This window comes from Crocodylus siamensis, chromosome 10 (genome assembly GCF_052110815.1).
Source record: "Crocodylus siamensis isolate JL-2025a chromosome 10, ASM5211081v1, whole genome shotgun sequence".
Lineage (NCBI taxonomy): Eukaryota > Metazoa > Chordata > Crocodylia > Crocodylidae > Crocodylus > Crocodylus siamensis.
In genome coordinates, this window is record NC_143404.1 from 32,029,056 (window position 1) to 32,050,803 (window position 21,748).

The window sequence follows — 21,748 nt, forward strand, 5'->3', positions numbered from 1 at the left end:
CAGCTAAATTATTGAGAACATGTCCTGTTTGACTGATTTTAAAGTTCTAAAATTTAGTCCATTATGTCTGTTCCACAGAGGACTTGGAGCAAGATCCTATTCTATCTGTTTGGCATGTAAGTGGACTTAGATACCCATAAGCACATTTCTTTTCCACCTATTCAAGTCCCTGAAAATCCATTAATGCATCTTCTTTTATAATGGTCTCTCATGTTGCCCTTGAGATTGAGTGAGTAAAAAATGAAGGAGGGTACCCACCCACCTTTTGTATTAACAATTTCTCAGGCACTCGAGCAGGGTAGAATAAGATCACACTTAGGTGCCTAAATCCACTTACGTGCCTACTTGGGTAGAATAGAAACTGGCCCTTGTGAATGGTATTGGTTTAACAGGGTCTAGTTCATCCAGCTGAAGGTCTGTGTCATTTTTCAGAAGATGTGTGAAGCATTTCTGAAAAAAATGTGCATCTTCAACATCTAATTTGTAGACTTATTTTAGGGTGTGGAGGTGCTCTCTCTCGCATAGGACACTGAGCCAGACTCACCTCTAGTGTAGGACCATAGATGTTCAGTAGAGCTGCAACAGGTTAATGTAATCCCTTGTTCATGATGTAATTAATGTTCTCCTTGTGTTGATGCATGCACTTTTGTGCTAATATTCTATTATGTTTCAGCCCAAGAAGTTGAGAATATAGTGAGAGTTGAAGATGTTTGTGGTAGGATGTTAGTCACATTAAGTAATGTACCAAAGACACTTGTATATGCTGGTGGTGGTGGTATGTTAACCTGCCTGGAATAAAATAGAACACCTCTCATTAGAGACCATATCCTTCTTGCCAGTCCTTTTCATAAAACATCCTACCCTTGGATATGGCCCTTTGAGGACAGGTTATTATAAAATACACTTAGCTGAGGGCATCTACATGTGCACTTAACTGTGGAGATGACTATTTAGCTCCACAGTAAAGCCTCACTATTTACATGTACAGCACTGTTAGGTCAGAGTAAAGTAATTAGCTCTTCTGTAGGACAGCACTGGATGACACAAGTACTATCCTATGGTAGAGTTATTTACTTTGCTGCAATGCATATATAGATGGTGACCAGGACTGACTAGGGCACAAGGGTGCTACCATACTGGCTAGCCCCACACTGGAGCACCCTCATGGCCCCTCTACAGCATATTGAGCTGGGTGGAGCTGCTCTAGGCTGGCAGGCTGACCCATTTCCACGTCCCCCCCGCCCCCCCCGGCCTCTTGCCAGCTGGGGCTGCACCACCCTGGCTCAATGTGCTGTGGTCCTGGGTGCACATGCTAGAGTTTATTCAGCCGCACTATCTGCCTCTGTAGATGCACCCAGTGATTTCCAGATGACAGTATCTTAGCACACATCTTACTTGCTTGTTCAGATGGGAGGCTCCTTTTTACCTCATTTTGGAGAGTTGTTGCCTGAAGTCTCTACTGAAATTAATGAGACTGTCTCATTTTGTAGGATCAGGCTGTTATTACATAACTTCTTTCAGGGACCTTCCAACAGCATTGGGTTTTCTTGTGAGGTCTCCTATGCAAATACTGACCAAGCTTAACCTTGTTTATGAGAACTAATAAAATTGGAGTGTGTTGTGGATTATCTTTACAGTCATTCTTTTGTTCTCACAGGAATTCTGCATTTACATACAGACCTGAACATCTGAAACCTACTTCAGAAGTTTAGGACCACGTGCTGCACATTCACCCATATGCAGGGTTGGGCATCATATTATTGGGGAAAAGGACGATGATAAACTGTAGCCCAAACCTTGATGTTTGTTTGTTTTTTGTTTCCACCCCCCCCAGTATCTTGTGTATTTTTGTCTCTCTGAAGTGGGAGTGAGTGGACACGAGTGGCACAAATAAGTAGGAATGTACCAAGTAATCCTGCCCTTCGTGTTAACATATATTACTTAAAGTAATCATTGGGTGTGTCTACATGAGATGTTTACTGCGGAGCTGACTTAATTATGTACACAGTAAAATGTCACCATCTACATCTGTGGTGCTATTAAATTGGAGTAAACTAATGAACTTTGTTGTAGGATAGTACTGCTAGACACAAGTGCTATCCTATGACGGAGTTATTTACTCTTGCCACAACACGTGTAGATACTGATGGGGCTGGCTGGGGCACAAGGGTGCTTCAGCATAGGGGCAGCCTGCCAGCTGGCCCCACCCTGAAGCACCCTTGTTCCCCAGCCACTTCTTCTGCAGCACACTGAACTGGGTTGGAGCAGCCTTAGGCTGGCAGGCTGACTCCTAAGGCCCCCTGCTAGCCAGGGCTGCTCCACCCTGGCTCAGTGTGCTGCAGTCCTGGGCACACATTTAAATGCAGCACCCGGCAGCGATCAAGTCTGGCACGAACTGCACCAGAGTTTATTCAGCCACATTAACTTCACTTGTAAACATGCCCATTGTGGGCTAATTGTAGTAAATATTGGCAGAGCTGTGTGCCCAGTACTTCTGTCATCCATCAATTTTATACGAGGATAACATCATTGACTTCAGTAGTGCTACTCTTGATTTTCACCAGAGTAAGCAAGAGGAAAATTAGCCTGTATAGGTTTTACCAGCTGAGATGGTGAATTTTGAGAACTATATGAATCCAAAGGAGTTTTCAGTATGTACCTGGCGTAGTCTCTCTCATTTGTTCATAGCCTGCAGGCATTATTTTTCCCCATAGACTTTACATAATTTTGGCATGATTCCCTCTTTATGATGTCATCCATGTGAAGTGCAGACAGGATCATTCTCTCAAATATTGTGGTCCTGTAATAGGATTCAACTTTGGGTGGGGGAGTGAATGGGGGAAAGAGGGAGCCAGCTGTGTTTGAACAGATTTCAACTATTCTAAGCATGGATGTATGTATGAACCATTCCTTAGCGTGTTTGGGGTTTCCATCAGAAGATATGGACTTGCAAAAAAGTAAATCTGATTTTCTACAGCTGTTGTGAGGAAGGGGTAGACATGGTATGTGAGGAGTATGGAAAGTCCACTCCACCACATCTCCTGGCTTAAATATTAACTGAAGGGAAAAGCTGCTTGCCAGTTCAGAAATTGAAGTCAATTTTCCCAACCCAGATCTATCTGTAAAAATCATGTCTTCATTAACTGAAACTGTGTTTGTGTTCTAAAATCCCTTTTCCTGAATTGGAATCTTGAATTATTACTAACCAAAAAAAAAGTGAAACCAAAGCTCAAATCCTGCATCCTACTAGGGAGTCCTGTGGATGGAAAATCAGGTTAACAAGCCTATTGAAGCTACATGTGGGCATCTAGGCTGGCTATATGGTACTTCCTGCCATATCTAGTTGACATATAAGATCTTTGGGGTGGGGGGGGGAATGTGGCTTGTGCTACTTAGAGCAGCCTTCATATTTTTAAAGCACACAAGTGTCCATGAGCCAGGGAGTGACAAATACAGCATGAAGCTACTTTTGTCATCTGGGCTCCATTGCTGATAATTAGAAAATGGATTTTGCAAACCTGTGGAATAGGGTGATTTTATTCCTATGCAAGTCAAAAGCAAGAATACTGTTGGCTTCAGTGAGATTGGGCCTTTTGTGGATACTTAAAGTCAGAGAAATGTATTTGCAAGAACCCAGTGTCTCCTTCATCCCAAGCAGCATTTTTCCCCATATCACTAAACTCAGTTGTATTTTCATGACTTATTTTAATGAAACTAGATGAAATTCAGGGTTTTATAATAAAGGCAATCGCAACCTTGAACTTTTCAGTTTCCCCCTATATCTTCTTCCTGCCTTTCTGGTTCCCATCCTCCTACTCAAGGGAAATATTTGAAAGATAGTTTGGCATATTTTCTTCCACCTTAAAATATCTCCCTGACTTAATGTTTTCTTAGCTGGAAGATAGCTTTGCAACATATATATGTAATCCTTTTCACTTAGACATGTGAGGAATTCCACTTTCTTCCAGTGGGAGTTCTCAGGAAGGGTTAGGTTAAATGGGCCAATAAGGGGAAAGCATGTTGCAGCAGATTTTACCCTCTAAAGGAATCTTACCAAAAAAAAAAATTGAGGCCATATCAGAATATCTAGCTGTCAAAGAATTTAAACAATAATACCTGATGTACAGGCCTGAATGCAGCATTTTCTAAAATATAGATTGCAATCTGCCTATGAGGCACCTAGAGACTAACTGGGTTCAAAGCAATGTGTTGAGCAGGGCCAGCTCACTGGAAAGGTACAACTAGTGACAAGCCTACAATTCTTACCAATTCCCACTGTAAGTCTTGGTAAAATACCCCTTGACATTACCTCCGTCTGTTTTTTGATCCATAGAGTATTTACAGGCATAACTCAAACCCCCTGATATTTCAGCTTCTCATTTCAGTTCATCTGTTGGTGGTGAGTGAAAATTGTTGCTGCCCCATGTTTGTACATGCAAGCTGATGATCTCGGGTCTGATAGCACTGGCTGAATCCTCATCACAGAAACCACCACTGTAACTGGCAGTATTTCTAGGGGACCAAAGATGGAATCAACTTCTTGAAAGGGAAGACCAAATTCTACTCTTAGTTATACTGTAGGAAATCTGGAATACCTCTAGCATATGTCTACATGAGATGTTTACTGCGGGGTTGACTAATTAGCTCCTCTTGGGTCCACACTTGCAGTGCTATTAGGCAGGAGTAAACTAATTAACTGCACAGCAGGATACTACTTGTATTTACAAGTACTATCTTGCTGCAGACTTTCTTACTCTGCAGCAGCACATGTAGATGCTGGAGGGGCTGCCTGCCTCATCCGGCCCCTCCACAGCACATTGAGCTGGGTTGGAGCAGCCCTGGGCTGGTGGGCTGACCCCCCTGGGCCCACAGTCAGCTGGGGCTGCTCCAACCCAGCTCAACATGCTGCATTACCAGGCGTATGTGTAAACAGGATGCCCAGGAAGCAATAAACTCGACTTAATTGCACATATAGATGCACCCCCAGTGACTTAAGACTACTCCAGTGTAACTTAGAGCAAGTTTCAGGCTGGTTCTTATAGAGAAACATTGAGACACATGGACAAAACAGTATGTGGAACCTTATGCTATTTTCTTTGTTTTGTATGTGTTATGCTAAGGTTTCTGTTGACATTTGTGGAAGCAGGATTTAACTTTATCTGAGATGTCAGGTCAGTGTTTTTCTGACCCCTGGAAGCAATGAAGCACTTTTAAAAGGAAAAAATCCCAACTGTAAATCCACCTGCCTTTAGTATCCTAAATAATGACCTGGGTAGGATCTAGATACAGGACCGGGCAGCATATTATGAAAGTTTTATTTGAATTATTTTTTATAATAGATAAGAGTATAAGAGTTTTATTTTGGGTAATAACCTTTTAACAACTGAGGATTATGTGACCAAGAGTTTTATAAAAATGAGTGCCTATGTAAGTCTCTTGAGTCCATGAATATGCACCTAACTGTGGTCTTGATTTTCTAATGTGCTGAACAGCCACTAGCTCCCATCAAATTCAAGGATAGCAGCTACATGCTCAGAAATTTTTGAAAACCAGGCACATCCATGTAGGCTCCTACCAAAAGATTTATACACCAATATTTTTTAATATCTTGTTCTAAATAAATACATTTAGAGCTTGAGAGATCCTTTGTGATTTTTGGTGGGCCCTGTTTTTTTGGTGTAAATGCCACTCTTGACATTTTCCCATCCACGCAGCTGCTCTCAGGGCCTGTTTTGGTGCTAATGCAGGATAGTGGAAAGGTACAGGCACAACCTTTTGTGGCCCAAGGAGAGTATAGGAGAGGTAAGTTCCATTTATTTCTAACATTATTATATTCTTTTATTAGATCTTTAAACTTTATTTAAATTCTTTATTTGAAAAAAGGGGCTATCATATTTTAATTAGTAGCAGTGTCAAAGGAGAGCTAGATTAATTATTAGAATTCACTCCATCCAGATGGTTTTAATTTTCACAGTAGGGAACTGGCATCTTTTTAAGGTGATATTTTTCAAATTAAAATCAGCTTGGATATTATTCATACATGTTGCAGTTTGAGGGAGACATGGCGGGTTTTGGTGTTTTTGAGCCTACAACTTGTACATAAGTGTGCTGTGCCTCAGTGAAATAATCATTTGAACTGAAAAGAATCAGGTTGTGTAACATCAGTGTTAAGTCCATCAAATGGGGAACAGATGGCTTAAGTCCCTAGCAATGGGAGAGAAGGTGTTTTCATTATTAGATTGCTTTTCTGCATGCCAGTGACCAAAGCTATTACCTGATGCTCAACTTCATACTTGGCAGTTTTACCAAGGGCCAAGGACCAAGTGAACATAGAGACTGAATGACTCGTACTGTTTTGAGAATGTTTGAGGCTCAGAATTGGCAAGCAATTTTGCATTGCCCCATTCTTAGTTGCTCTCTCACTATGCTAAGGACTTTTGCTCCAGTGGTGCCTTCCATTTTTTATCCCCATTAGTTCACACATCTGGGCAGAATTCTACTGAGCATCATACTTGGACATCTCTTTTGGTTCTCTTTTTAGTGCTGACTTCATGACCCCTTTTGGCCCAATAACCTGCACTCTGTTTTCCCTTCTCTCTCCTGTATTACGCGATTTGTGGTCCTGTGGCGCTTCCCTCATTTGGGGGCATGAGTGTCTTATTCTTATGGGTTCATGCCTACATTCTCCAGTATTCCAGTACCTTGTCCATTCCTACGTGTCCTTTTCCTGGGTAAAGTTCCTCTGATGCATCCACCAACTCCTTGGAAGAATAGGCATTGTCTAAGGTTCACAAATTGGTGTTCTGTTTGGGATCCTCCATTTCTACCCCATTAATTGTTCTCCCATTCTTTTTTTTCCATTTGTTTCCCAGAGTCTGTCAGTTATTGGATTCTGTGTCCCTCTCCTTTGAGGGGGTGGGTATTCAATTGCATTGTTGTCCTCTTCTCAGGTAAGGAGATACGATCATAGTATCCAGTTATCACCACAAAGCCATCCTCCAAGTTCCACTTATGAAATAAGCTGGCTCCTTTCTTAAGAACTTAAATCAATATATAGATTTATATGTATATTTATTTGTATATAGAATGTGTGTGTGTGTGTGTGTGTGTGTACTGGTAGGTAATGCATACTTTATCTGTCCCTTGGTAGTGGTTTAATTTGGTGTAATAACCTTTAAACAAATTAAAAATCCAAAAAAATGTAAATTCCTATTGAACTTTTGTTAATCATAGAAATAAAACAAAAACTTGCATATCTGAGCTCCAGGTGTAAAGTTCTATTGAGTGAATTTTTTTGATACTTTACACTTCTGGAAAGAACCAAAAACAGATTTTACAAGAGACAAAAATATTAACAAGTTTAAATGAAACAAACTCACGTTTGTCCCCTTGGTAAATTTCTTCTAATGAATATTTTTGCTGTTAAAGGGTCTTAAAGTCTGAAATATGAATGTAAAAAAGAATGTGACTTTTTGTAGCGTAGATTAACTATTCCCCAGTGTTTAGGCAAAGCTGGATTTTAGGGTGTATTTAAATGCCTATTTGTGATCTTAATCCCCCCTGGTCAAAGCCCTGAAAAAACTTTAACACACTTTTTAAACATACCATCATGTCAGATTTAAGACTAAGTCACAAACAGCAGCAAATAGGAGGATTACCTGTCCTACCTTTCATTAACTGTTTTTCACAGACTCAACTAGGGTGTAATAGTCAGTAGCATAACTGAGGAGTCAATCAGGGCAGCCTCAGGTGCTGTCTTTTAGGGGGAAAGTGTGCAATTGGCACATCAGGAGCAATCTGTGCCTTGTGCATTGCAGCTGCCCTGGGTGTGGAGCTGCCTTCTGTGCCTCTGCAAACAGTATGATACTTAGGTACTTAAATCCATTTAGTTGGAGCAGGATCTGGCCCACAGTTCTTACAGACATGTGAATTAGCAGTACAGGGTCATGGTTGTATATTCACTGATGTTTATATATTCTTCCATTATATGTCTGCCAGGTCTGCTTTCTGTTTGAAAACTAGAGATGGGGTATGAACTGAAAGACCAGATCTGAACTCCCTAAACTTTCTGAGAGATGTTTGGGAATCTGAATCTTGATCACACTCTGAATCTGCCCCCTATCTCTGAAATAAGACCAAATGAAAAGCTGAATTAAAATGCAACCAAATTTTGGTTGTGGTGAGGTTGAACTGTAGATCTGGATGAGTTTTAGTTCAGCTCTGCTGATGAATGTGGCAGGATAGTACATTAATTTAAGACTACATAGCAGAAAGCCCCTCTTCCATGGACACTGAATCCTGGAAACTCTGCAAACTAACCTGGTGACTCTAACAGATGTATATGGCATTGTATGGCTAGCTAAGCACTTCCCTTCCATAGGAAGGTTTAGACTGCCCAACTTGACTGCCAGGCTATCTGTTGGTGGGCTCCTGGGAATGTCAGGGTATGCATAAAGAACTGTTTCATTAACCAGCTTCTTTCCTGCTATTGCAGAGACAAAGCATTGGCTTTTGCTTATGACAGGGCTGTCCAGCTTCTGGGCAGCCAGAGACCATATACCATGTGGGTCCTAGTCCTAGCATCTACATGAGATATGGGATGCAGACCAAGGAGTCACTTGCTGTATGGGCAGCTCCTTTTCCACTCTCTCCTAGTGTGTAGGCAGCCCAGCGTGCCCCCTGCCCTGTGCACCATGTTGGTAGCCTGGCTGATCCTCCCTACCACCAGCACAGGCAGCCCAGCTCCATCCTGCTGCAGATGCAGCACCCTCCGCCCCTGGCCAAGTGCACCACCCACCTGCAGTGTGGGCAGCCCAGACACTTTCTTTATTTTGTGCGTAGCACAGGCACTCTGCCCCCTTTCCCCCACCCACCACACCTGCACTATGGGCACTGCAGGCCCTCCCACTGCACTGCCACAACCCAGGAAAGAGGGCAGGAAGCAGAGGGGGAGCCCAAAGAACACTGCTGCCACAACAGGAGCCATGGCAGGGCAGGTGAGAAATGGTGGCTGGCTGGGAGCCCCTGGGCCACATGCAGGGGTCACTTTAGGGGTCCTATGTAGACTGGGGGCTGCCAGTTGGACACCCATGGCTTATGGCATGTTGTATAGAGTACTTCTGGTATTTGGGGTATTCTGTCTTGTGGTTATGTGTGAGGGGCTGAAGTGGCTTGCTTGGGTAAGTGATTGCCTGTGAACACGGGGGGACTGGATGTGATGGCCCAGGAGGCTTCTTCCTGTTCTACGTTCCTGTGTCCTTAGCACAAAACTATGACACAGCTCCTTTATTGGCTGTCAGCAAATCGGTCAAAGCTAAAAGGGGGAATGAAAACTGACCAGAGCATCTTTTGTCCCTCTAAATTAGGGGTGTGATTCTTGTGACTCTTGTGGGGGGCTTGCAGTCTCACTGATAATGCTGACCTGTGGCACAAGACTTCAGTTTTCACCAGGCTGATGACCTAATTCCTAAGGCTGAAATTTGAAGGTGATTTCTGTACCATGTCTATATGCTAATTGCATAGCTGTGCTCATGTAGATGAACAGCATGTGTCAGTGTGTGTACACATTCTCAGTTATATTGGCACTGGTCTGGGGTGACCCCATTGAAGTTAATGGTTTTTTTTAAGATTTACACCTGATTTACACCCGAGAAGAATTCAACCTATGGTCAAATGTGTGGGTCATTTGTTTGCTTGGTTTTCATTAACAACTCTGCATGATTTGCAGTGTTTGCTCAGTGATTCAGTTGAACATAGGAGAAGAATTCTGGACTTACTTTCCTTGCTCACTTCAAGATTTGATCTTACTGCTCTAGTAAATGTTTTTTTTTTCCCCTTTACAAGCCCAGCTTCTAGTGGAAACAGACACATTTGGCAGTCAAGTCCGGATCAAAGGGAAAGAGACAGACTTTTACCTTTGCATGAACAGGAAAGGCAAGCTAGTGGGGAAGGTAAGTGTTTCCTATTAATTCATTTGTAACATGAGCGTTACCTTTAGCAGCGACTGCGAAGCCATAATGATGTGTTCCGAACTTTGCCTGTCAAGCCCAAATGAAAAGCAGGACTTGAGAAATGTAGAATTCTTAAAACAGTCCATCCCCTTACCAGCCCCTCCCTCCCCTAGTCCATAAAATAAAGCTCTGCTCCAACCACTGGGATTTTATTACTGAAGTTTTGGGTATGCACAGGTTTCCATTTTAGAGTTGCATAAATTGACAAAAGATGCATGCATCTCAAAAACAATTGAGCACTTGCCTTACATGCTATAAATCTCTTTTTACCTTGGTGGTAAAATTTTTTTTATAGGAACATGCGAAGGAGTTTTAGCAGTGTAATGCCTGCTTTAATAATAAGAGTCAGAATATAGCATAGCAAAGCTAATATTGGAATCTGAACATCTTATTAGAGCCGGGCCTCACGGTTCTAGCATTACAGGAATATTTTATTACTTTGGATCTCCTCACAACAGAAGCATGTAACAAATTACAGCACATTCGCACATGTAGCTTAACTTCTTTGCTGAAGTCATATTTTTTATGTATTAACTTGTTTTCGTAACCTACACAGTTTCTTTGTATTGTTGGCATGTCCAAAACTTAATAATCAGGCAGGCAGCTGTTCAAGGAGAAAATGTCACCAAATACCCATAAAAAGCCCCCACCCTCTCCACCACATGGTATTAAAACATTGGCATCCCTGCGGCCACGAAAAAGTGGAGCTGAATTTTGTTTTGAGTCAACAAAGGCGGAGCACTGAAAGCCACATTTCCAAATAGAAACCAGGTGTCAATTGCTCTGATGAAATGTTATTTACTACTGTGGTCCCAAAAAAGGGCATTGATGGGACAAGTGTCTTCATGCAAGGTTTTCTCCTGCAACTTTCAGTCATCCCAGCAGGGGAGCTCAGGAGAATAGGGGCTACTTGCAAGATGAAGACCATTGTTGTCAAAAGCATTCAATAATTTTAGCTGCCTCATTTAAGGTGCTGGTGACGAGGATTTTTGAAGTGTTCAGAACTCCATCTGACATCAGTCAGATATATAAATTCTACAGGTCCACTAGTTACAATATTAGCCAAAGACTAGGGCAACCTCACTGCTCTGCCACAGAGATCCTCTATAACCTTTGGCAAGTACCTTGTGGGGGCCAGATTTTTAAAGGCGCTTAGATACCAAAGTATAAGGATTGGTGCCCAATTACCTTCCTGGAAAACACTGAAGGTAAGGAACTGTTCTTTAGGCATCTAGATACTTTTAAAAATTGATCCCTTATTTCTTTTTGACACCATTCCCCATCCTTAAAATGGGAATAGTAGTATTTCCTACCTCACTTGGCTGTTGTGAGGGTAAATGCACTAAAGTTTGTGAGATGCGGGGAAACCATAGTAATCAGGTCACATCAGTACCTGTGCTAGGCAGTGTAAAGTGCCACCATTCCAATTTGGTAGCATTTATGTAGTCCTTACACCAGTGCAAATCACAGCACAGGGTGCAGGGCAATCTCAACTAAACCTGATGTGGCATAAGTGGACCATCCAGAAAGAAACTTGTAAAGCAGAGGGCCACCTGTGAAAACTTAAATTCAAGTCTTTGCCCATCAGTCCTATAATGTGGCTCCGTGGACGAGAGTCAGGACATGTATTTTGCCTGTCATCTTCATGTAGCATGATGGTTCGCTTTCTTTTGATGTGCTTTTTGGGATGTTTTGTTGGCAAACAGTTTATTTAATTTTTTTCCCTTGTAAATATCACATCTGAGCCTTCCCATGTCACTCCAGCAAAGCCCCAGATTGCTGACAAGTTCATAAAACATGCCGACCTGAGCAGGAGGGGGTATTGAACATTCTGTTTGGAAGGAAAATGTTCCAGACGCGTTGCCCATATTAACAGCTTTTCAAGAGCAAAAAAGAAAATAATAGCATGTCTTCTTGATACCAAAGAGTGTGGTTTTAATTAGTATCATAGTTTCAGCTCTTTTTGTGGCAAGAGTTTGAGGGAATGCTTTTTATACCAAATGCTCGAAACAGCTAGTAAACCCCAAGGAAAACATTAGATAAAAAATTTTGCCTGGACTAATGCAAATATTTCAGTCCATTCTGGGGGGAGGAGAGTGAAACCCGTAAACTGATCATTTTGTTGTTGCCCCATTGTGCTCACTGGGCAATCGTGAGACCTTGGGGCAAAGCTGATTCTATTTCCCTGCTCGTTTCCGATTGCCTTACACTGCATAATCCCTAACAATACCAACACATGCCATCTGGCTTTGTTCTCCTTCTCAGTCAGTGCTTTTGGATTCCCCCCAGTTGAAAACCTGCTTTGAATTTAGTTCTTTTTGTTTCCCATAATCACCTACAAAGGGTATTACAAATCAGAGCAGGTTGTTGTTATTCTCAGTTGGAACTTCTGACGAAAGTAACCATTGCAGAAACTGGACCTGTTCCCTACCTTGGAGCTAGTTATGTTACAGGCAAACAGATTAATCCTCAGGGTTCAAAAGAGCAGCCTTCATTCTTCTCCTTTTTTTTTTTTTTTCATCAGGCCTTGCTTATGTCTTTGCCAGCTCCTCTGAGTCAAGGCTTCCAATGGAGCTGTCTCAGGAGCACAAAACCGTGTGTTGCCAGTGTTCCAGTATCTTTCTTGTTTGCTAATGTTTGTGACTTCACAGCTAACATTGGCCAAAGGTCTTAAGAGTGTTATGGGTAGGACTCTAACTCTATTTATTGTCACAGCAGGCAACTTCTGAGGTCAATTGTGTTCCATGCGGTGCATATGAAAACTGGAGGGTAGGCAGGTGTTCTGTGGGAAACAACTTTTCTGTCTAAGGCAACCTGCATAGGGGAAAAACAAATTGGACTCTCTCCTCTTACTTGCTTCGTGATGTTGTATGAGAAAGGCCTGAGAAAGGCTTTTTTCCCCTTTCAAGGCAATTTTTTTTTACTTGAATGTTATTTTTTTAATTCACGTAATATATATTTTTTGTATTTTAGAAATGAGTACATCTTAAATGTGCTGTTTTGATAGAGGTTTCTATGGACAACTGCAGAGCTCTTGGGATGACATCACTGGGAGAAAGATGGATTGAAACTTGAGTAAATGAGACACAGGCATAATTGGCTGCTAGTGTGACTCCTCCTCGCTTCCCCCCTGCACCCTCCCTGCAGCAGCTCTGGAAGTGGGGAAGGCAAAGAATTGGTGGCATGTAATGCAGGGGTAGCCATTGGTTGCTGCTGCTGAGCCAGATGTCACCTTTTTATGCTGACATACATGCTGATCAACAAAAAAACCCACTGGTTTTTGGTGGCAAAAAAGGATGTGATGTCTCCCCTAGCGACAGCAAGTCACTGGTTGCTCCTGCATTGTAGGCTGTGGCTGGAGCCAGAGATGGAGCTACTTCAAGGAAGGTGCAGGGTATAGTAGCAAATGGGGAATGGAAGATGAGAGAGTGAGACTCCATTCTGGTGCCTGCCACCCCCTTAGGCAGCACCCAAGGCTTGCCCATCCACTGTTAAGATACTGAATTCAGAGAAGAAGGAGACTGTTTAGATTAGTTCAGTGGTGCTCAACCCCTCGCCCCTGAACCAGATCTGGCCTGTGGAGTCATGTCATGGATCTCCCCACAGGTCTGGAAATTTGGTGATGGGGGAGTGGTGTCAGTACTCTCTTGCTGCCAAATTTCTGGATCCATGGGAAGCCCTTTGAACCAGATAATGTGGCTCTGTCCCACCACACAGGGTTACTCTGCAGCCAGATCTAGGCACATGGTTGAGCCTATGTGTGGATGGGTATGGGCGGGTGGGGTCAGGTTGGCCCATGGCTGCATCTGAGCACATGGAGCTGAATTAGGTGTGATCCCACAAACCAACCTACAGAGTGACCCCATGCACCCCATGCAGAATCTAGCCTGAAAACCAGCTCTGCCACTCGTGTAGCCCAAAAGGGGTGGGGTGTCACTGGTTTAGACCTTTGTTTTCTGTACTTTTTTGTTAATAGCTATTTAATTTAAATTTCTGCCCTTTACTTGTAGAAGGGCATTCTCTAAATTAAGGGCACAATTTCTCATCTCCCTTCAAATTAAAAATAAGAAGACTTCTGCTCCATCTCTGTACTCATCTAGTTTTAGCAAACCTCCTCAGTACTGAGACTTCCACAGTAAACAAATCTATGTTCAAATATGTTCCAGACAGCGCAATAACCAAAGACCAAACTCCATCACTTTGACTGGTACACATGCATGCTTGCATTCTCCCTCTCACCCGTGATTCTCAGTCCTGAATGCACACACATATCTTCACATATGTCTCTCCAGATCACCTGTTAATTGTAATAAACACAATAGCATTGGAGATACTTCCATGGAGCCCAGCTGACAATCCATCTCAGTTTTCTTAGGGACTATTCACTTCCATTTTTCCTGGCTACCGTGACACTCAGAGCTAAAGTCGGTTTCACTTTTATGCGCCTAAGTGGTACCTGCATGGCTGTGTAAGTGTAAATGGACGTTTATGTACAGTTTGGGTTCTGTTTCCACGTTTGCCTAGGTGTATACATACCTCCTGGAAGGTGAGAAGGGAGGAGGATTGCCCTCACCTTTCAGTTCATGATTTATGCACTCGCACAGGTTCTAGGCTGCTCTCTCCTCCAAATGGGATTTTAACCTGCATCTTTCCCTCCCCAGCAAAGAGATTTAATCACTAGGTTCTGGACTAGTCATTGCCAAGAGCACTCTACAGTTTTTCCATTGTTGTATGTAATATTCATTGGATAAAATATATGAACAGCAGTGGGATAATTTGTACCCCAGCAGGGCAGGAACAGAGCAGACACAGGATCCCTCCCTTTCAGCGCAGTCTCCAGGCAGCATGGAGTCCCCTCCCTCTTGCTTTTCCTGCTTCTTGCCCCACATATCTTTGCAATTAAGTAGCTATGTAAGTGCTGCTTAGGCATGTAAAGGTGAAAGAGGTTGTTATCTTCTGTGGATATTCACATGTAGACCTTGAAGACTCAGTATATTTTCTAATAATTTAATTCTGAACATGAGAGAGATCATATCTAGTGGTCTCTTTTGCAGGAGTTGCTAGCTTCTGAGCCTAGCTCTGACAGAGATTCTCTCTGTGAGCATAGATATGTAACTTTCTTCTCTAGTTCAGCTTCTTCCTCTTAAACAGGCAACACCATCAACAGTGGAGTAGTTTTCTGAGACTGTTGGTACATAAACACATGCTATTAACTTGAAGTAGGCTTACTGAGCAGCAGACATACTGTACAGTAAGCCTACCTGGGAACACATCTACACATGCTCCCTCTTGGGAGCAGATTTACTCCCAATGCGAGCAAATCTCACCCGGCTCTGCACCTCTGCAGCAGCCAGGGAGAGCTCCAGGCTTCACTTGGGTGCTAGCCCAGGGCTGGCAAGGAGCATGGGGCCAGCAAAGCTCTGCCAGCTGCAACAACTGTCTCCTAGCCCCGTGCACAGGGCTGGGAGACAGCTGCTGCTGCAGAGCTCACCCACCTTGTGCACATGGGGGCAAACCCTGTGCTCAGCAGGGCTTCCCCACACAGCTGGGGGCTGGTTGGGACCTGTCCTGTTCTGCAGCAGGTCCCAGCCAGCTCCAGACTGCACAAGGAGAATTCCCTGTCCAGCCCAGGGCTGGCTGGGACCTGTCACATGCTGGGACAGGTCCCAGGCAGCTCCAGGCTAGGCGGGGAATTCTCCTCATGCAGGCAGTCTCTGGCCCAAGCTCCACAATCAAAGTGGGGACTGGGATGTTGCTTCCTGCCCCCAGTAGATGCCTGCTGCCGGGCTGGACTCCGATCACAGAGATGGTATTTTCAGTCATGTGCTATAGCAGATCCAACTTATGGCCATGAGCAGTTTGAGGACCTGGGATTATTTTCCTTGCACCATTCTCTGCCCTCTAAAGCCCTGTCTCTTTCTGCAGGTACCACTCTGGTGCCCTAGCTGCTTCACTCCCGTAGGTTTTGAGGACCCCCCTAGTCTTTTGGAAAATAGTGGCCTAACTGCCCTTTCCCACTTTCTAGCTGAAGCAGACCCACAATATGTTCTTTAGAGGGAGTGGAGGAGACACTCCACCAATTTTACAACTTTAGGGGAAGGTCACTGTGCCCTCTTCCTGTCCAGTTTGTAAATGGGGGTGGGAGCAAATCAGGCACCTGCTCACACTGCAGTTACTATTATGCTGTGCAAGAGGATGGACAGCATCTTGTAATCCCTAGTGCATTGTTGCTAGGGAACTTTCCATGGTTCTCTAGCAACCACCCTAGGGATTATGTGGCACTGTCTGCACTAGTTGGGAGTCAGCAGCTTGGCAGCTGGAACAAGAATGTTTTCTAGTCTAAGTACCCTAAAGGAGGGGCCAGGCCTCTTCCTTCTCCCTCAGAGATGTTATGGGCTAACAGAGGGTGGGGAAAACAAAAAGACCCTTTGACTGTTGTACTGATACTCCTACTGGGATTTAGGAAACCCAGAAGTTTCTGACCAGAGTCCTGCTCCCCAACTCAGAGCCATACTAATTGTCACATCCGAGATCAAGAAAGGAATTAATTCTGTCCCAAGGTCAGATTGGCATGGACTGCAGGGGCTTTTGTCTTTCTCTGTAGTATGGACACGGTCCTCCTCCTTTGATCTCTTGAGCATATTTAACAACCACTTCCTATCTTTGTGGTGCCAGGACATTGGCAGTGCTTTTGTCCCCCTCTTCAACCTTTGGAAAGTTAGGGTGTTGAAGTTTCAGGCATTGTGCCTGATAGTTGTGCCAGAAGGTTGTTCACATAGTTTTTAAGAACAGGTTAGACAAACACTTGCCTAGGATTGTTTAGATAAGGATGATCATGCCTTGAGTGGGGGGGTTGGGTGAGATGACATCCCACACCTATTTTTCTATGATGCTATGGTTCTTACTTCATGACTCCTCAAGGATGCAAAATGGGAAAAGAAGCTACTTACCAAAGACCCTGAGGAGGAGGCCCCAGCTCAGGAGAAAGAGGGAGGGTGGGGATCGGGTGACAACCTCTCTGGAAGACAGTGAAGATAAGGTTGAGGGTATGGAAAATCCAGGGGTTTGGGGATAGTGGAGCTTGATGTATCAAAGGGGTAGGCAGAAAATCCCTCCAGGAGGAACTCCAAACAATCCAGCAAGTGTTCATTCATTAATAACCCTCATGAAATGAATCGTGCAATGTCTAGCCCAAGACCTCTGTGCAGTAGACTCACCTCTTTTTATAAGTGTCTTCTCCAACACAGGCTGCTCCGTGGTGATTGGAGTGACTACTCTAGTTCTCCCAGCAGAGAGAAATGATACTGATTTAGGGAGGCAGGGATAAATTACATCTCCCTCTGTGCCAGGTTGGGTGAATCTGGCTCTGTGTATGCAGAATCAGGATATTGTGGTTATTGCCATTTGCCAACTTCTCTGCTGTAGCCCTGTGTGAAGCCTTTCCATACGTTACGCAATGGCCATAATCTTGTTACTACAAATCTTGTAAGTAGGTCAATAGGAAATGCCCACATGATAATAAATATATCAGGGTGAGTGCTGGCAGTGTCAAGATGTGACGCTATAGTGAAAACTCAAGAACTATGGGGAAAGTTTAGATCCCTGACTAGCAGTAAAACATGTTCATCATTGTTGTCAGTTATCAGAATAAATTGGTGGGGAAGTGGTAGAAATAGCATGTGAATCAAAACAGGAAAGCCACCAAGAGTTACTTTTTCAAGATGATTCAAAATGTCAGTTGTTTCACCTCTTCCCCATAACTCTTTCTGCCAGAGGGTTCACTCAGTACAACAAAGATGCAATGCATCCAGGATCAAATAAGCTAAAATCTTACTCAAGCAGAAGTCCTGTTAGGCCAAATTCTTAGTTTCTTCCTCAGTCCTTCCTCACTCCAGTCACCTCTGACAAAAGTAGTATAAGGGTGGCAGGATTTGTCTGAGTAAGAGTGAGTAGATCTACCTGCTTCTGTGAATATGGACTAGAATTACATGATTTTTTGTATTAAAAAGAAAACTTGCAGTAGGTTTGTCTCCTAACAAAATATCAGACCAATTGCTTCCTTTCAGCTGTTTTTAAGAATATGAGCATAATAAGATATGATACAGCTTTACTAACGTGATTTGCTTCTCACCAAACTAGTACTCTAACCTTTACCACATCTCTGTGTTTCCTTTAAAAACCCATTGCGACTTGAAATTCAAACTCCCAGGGAAGTCACCTTAATATTTTCAATATTTCTTGAGATAAATTGGATTTTTATGGATTTTCTGTTATTCCCCCTTTCTCTATCTTTCGTAAATATTTCCAGCTCATATTAAAACGCATCGTCACTCTGAATGGTGTGAACTTGCATTCACTTTCCAAAAAAAACAGATGAAGCAAAGTGTTACACCAAGGTCAGGTCAACAATAGGAGTCAGGAGTGCTTTGCTGGTTTGACTATACTAATGTACTTGACCAGCAAAGCACTCCCAGTGCTATGCCAGCTTGCTTATTGCAGCACCCCTTTCCTGTCCCTGCTGAATAAAACAAGCTATACCAGCAAAAGCAGTGCTATTGCCAGGTTAATTGCATCTGTGCTAGGGGCTTTCGCTGATACAGCCATGTCGATCATAATCACACCTCATTACACCCCTGACTGAGATAGCTATGCCAACAACAATTTGTAGGATGGATCTGGCCTAAGAAATTTAGGATTTTCTGGTGAGAACTGTTTTCCAAGCCAAGATATTTCTTAATATTACCCCAAAGTTGCTAATACCATATGGCAAGGATATCTGTATTTTTGCAGGACCACAAACAAATTGTTGCTAGATGCCAAAGTCTGCTCTGGCGGATTTCTATCGCTGCCTCCTGCCAGCAGTGGCCTGCAGGGGATAGTAATAATTTGGGGTTGTTTATATTACAGCTTTAAAATAGGGGTTTTCTTGAAACATGCGTGTATTAAAGCAGGAAGGTTGGCTAAAAAAGAAATCCAGCAACGTCAGAGTGAAGGAGCTTGTTGCTGCCTGTGTTTGCAGTCCCGGTCCTTTAAAATTCTTTCTGCCTTACAGGAAAAAGAGCATCTTCTTTCTACAAGGACACAGTGTTATTCAGTGGCATCCACCGTGCAACGTAGATGCCATGCAGGGCAAAAAGAATGTTAAAGAGAGCGGTCCGTATGGTTAGAACTGCAGGGCAGGATTTTTAGAAGCACTTATTTATTAGTTCTGCTACAACAATGTAAGTTTAGCCAACAACTTCAGTGGGAACAAGATTAGACTGATGCCAAGCACTTTATAAAATCCTACCGATAAAGTAGTGATCAAGTAAAAATGCTATATCACAGTAGCATTAAGAATCTGGGTATATTGAAAAGAACAGGGAAACTCCAAGGTAGGGCTGGAACTGTGCATGTACCTTACCTGGCTGTGCCTCTGCCGGACACCTGGTGTAGAAATCCCTTCCATCCATCTGAATTGCACTTTGGTTCTCTGCACGGGGAACCTCTGTGGCAAGTCGGCAGGAGTTCTGAGCCTGGGCCAAGTATGGAACATGCTACGCAGATTGGCAGTGTGAATAAGAAGTGAACGCATGTGGCAGAAAAGACTTCCATTCATTGTATTGAAACCGTATCAAACTTGGTTTTTGGTTCATTATACCTGGAATTTGTAGCCCTGAACTTGGAATTCATATTGAACTTAAAAGTATCTCAGAGTCAAAACTATTACATTTCATTTGGGTTTGTGTTAGAAATATTTATTTTCAGAGGGGGTTGACACTAATCCAAATATATATTCTCTGATTTGCTCAGTAATGATGAACTTACCAAGCCTTCAGTTTCTGGGCTGAGTGTTAAGCTTACAACAAAATGAGAACCAAGACATGTTCCATGCAATCCTAGATTTAATTGTATGTTTTGCAGAGCTTTTCATGGCATTTTGAGTCGCTAATTATTTGACTTGGCATTTCCTGCAAAAGCAGGGCTTGATGGAACTTAAAATCACCTGCCTTTGCCTTTCTGGGTTTCAGTCAGGGCATCTCTGCATGGCTTTCCTCTCAGCCTCAGGCCTGCCCCTGACAAAATATGTCTACTCTGCTTGTTCCTGTTTGGGGGACCTGGAGACCACAGTTAGGCAGAGTAGCATCCTGAACCTGAGCCATTTGAAGCCACTACCAAGTTCTCTTCTGCCTAATTGCCAGTCTCTCATGTGCAAAGTGGGAGGGCCTTATTTTGTTGGCAGTAGACGCAGGGTCAGGAGGCAAGCTGTGTAGATGTGGCTTCAGGGATCTGTTCTGAACTTCAGTGTGGTTCTTAGCATTTAGCATAGCTTATTTTTTTTAATCTTGGTCTTTCTCTTCCTTCACTTTTTCCTATGAAAATCTTTACATTTTCCTTCCTTTCCTATTTAGTTTTCTCTGAGGACACACTCCAAAAAATAATTCTAGTCCAAAAAACCCTGAGCCCTGTGATACTTTGGATCTGGAATTGAATCACAGTAGTAGGGCCAACTTCAAGTGTTGAAAAATCATCCTTTATCCCTCTCTTCAAATCCCGAGATTATCTTGAAAATCATAAGTTTTAAGATAACTAATTGCCTTCCGGTTTCTGAACCTTTGGGCTCCACTTGTCTCTCACATTCAGACTTTTTTCTATAACTGTGAGGTCTGAAAACCTACAACTTTAGTATTTGTATAATTTAATTGTACCAGTCCCATTAAAATGGCATGGTCCTTTTAGGCTAGGGACAGAAATTACACATAAACCAGTATAAGTGATCAGAAACCCGTTCAAATCTGTAACACAACAGAAGTTCAGTGCACATAAACCCCTTTCAAAATGACACAAATTGGTTTAAGATAAACGTGGATGGATGTAGTATAAGACTTAACTGATTTAGGTTAAATCGGTTTATTGAACTTCTGTCCCAGATCTCTTCTGGATTCACGCTGTCTGCTCCAGCCAAGCTGAAGCAAGTTCTAGCACCCCTGGGCTTCTGGCCTGGGCCACTACAGACATGTGGCTGCATTTCTGGAATCAGAAGTGAATGTCTGTTCACTTGCTTATTGGTTCGGACTACATAGCTTAGACTGACCTGCGAAGATTGAATTGATTCAGCCTTGGGTTTTTTGACTCTGTACTTAGCCTTGTGTGCTTGCAGCTTTCAACACTGTAAACAAGCTCACATAAGCAAAGCTTTCTTTTATGCAGGGGAATCAGTTAGGCACCCTTATACTGCACTAACAGTGTCCATGCTAGCAGTTTTACCAGGATAACTATGCTAGCCATAAAAAACCCCAACAAAAAAAATCACACCCCTAATTAACATTTTTATGCTGGTACAATAACTGTGTCTCAAGCAGGGCCATGGTGCTGAGTTACTAATACAGAAGTGCTTGTACAAATGAGTTGTATGAAAGAATGTTAGTATAGACATGACTGATGGTGCATATTTTACAGCCCCTGAACCTACCTGTTGTGAATTAAATGTTCCCAGTAGCTTAAGTGGACTCTGAGCTGACTACTTCAGCAATAAAGTTTTCTGCCTTTTCTCCAACTGGTCTATCTCCCAAGAGCTTTCTTAACACTGCATGCCTACTCCACTAGTCACTGTTGTCTGGTAGCTAGAACAATATACTGGCACTCAGGAGAGTGGGGGGTCAATCCTCAGCTCTATCATGCCTTTTCTGGGCGACCTTGGGCAAGTCGCATCCTTGCTGGTATCGTGGTTTGGCCATCTATAAATTGGGAATACTACT

The 21,748-nt window shown here is 43.0% G+C and overlaps 1 protein-coding gene across 3 annotated transcripts in view; it reads left to right on the forward strand.

Moving 5' to 3' along the window:
- The window catches only part of FGF18 (fibroblast growth factor 18), a 119,248-nt gene that overhangs the window by 82,283 nt on the left and 15,217 nt on the right, over positions 1-21,748 (forward strand). For all 3 annotated transcript variants that reach the window (XM_090065340.1, XM_090065342.1, XM_090065339.1), the window contains one exon: positions 9,844-9,950. In XM_090065340.1, the coding sequence (XP_089921466.1) occupies positions 9,844-9,950 (107 nt within the window). The remainder of the gene's footprint in view (positions 1-9,843; positions 9,951-21,748) is intronic.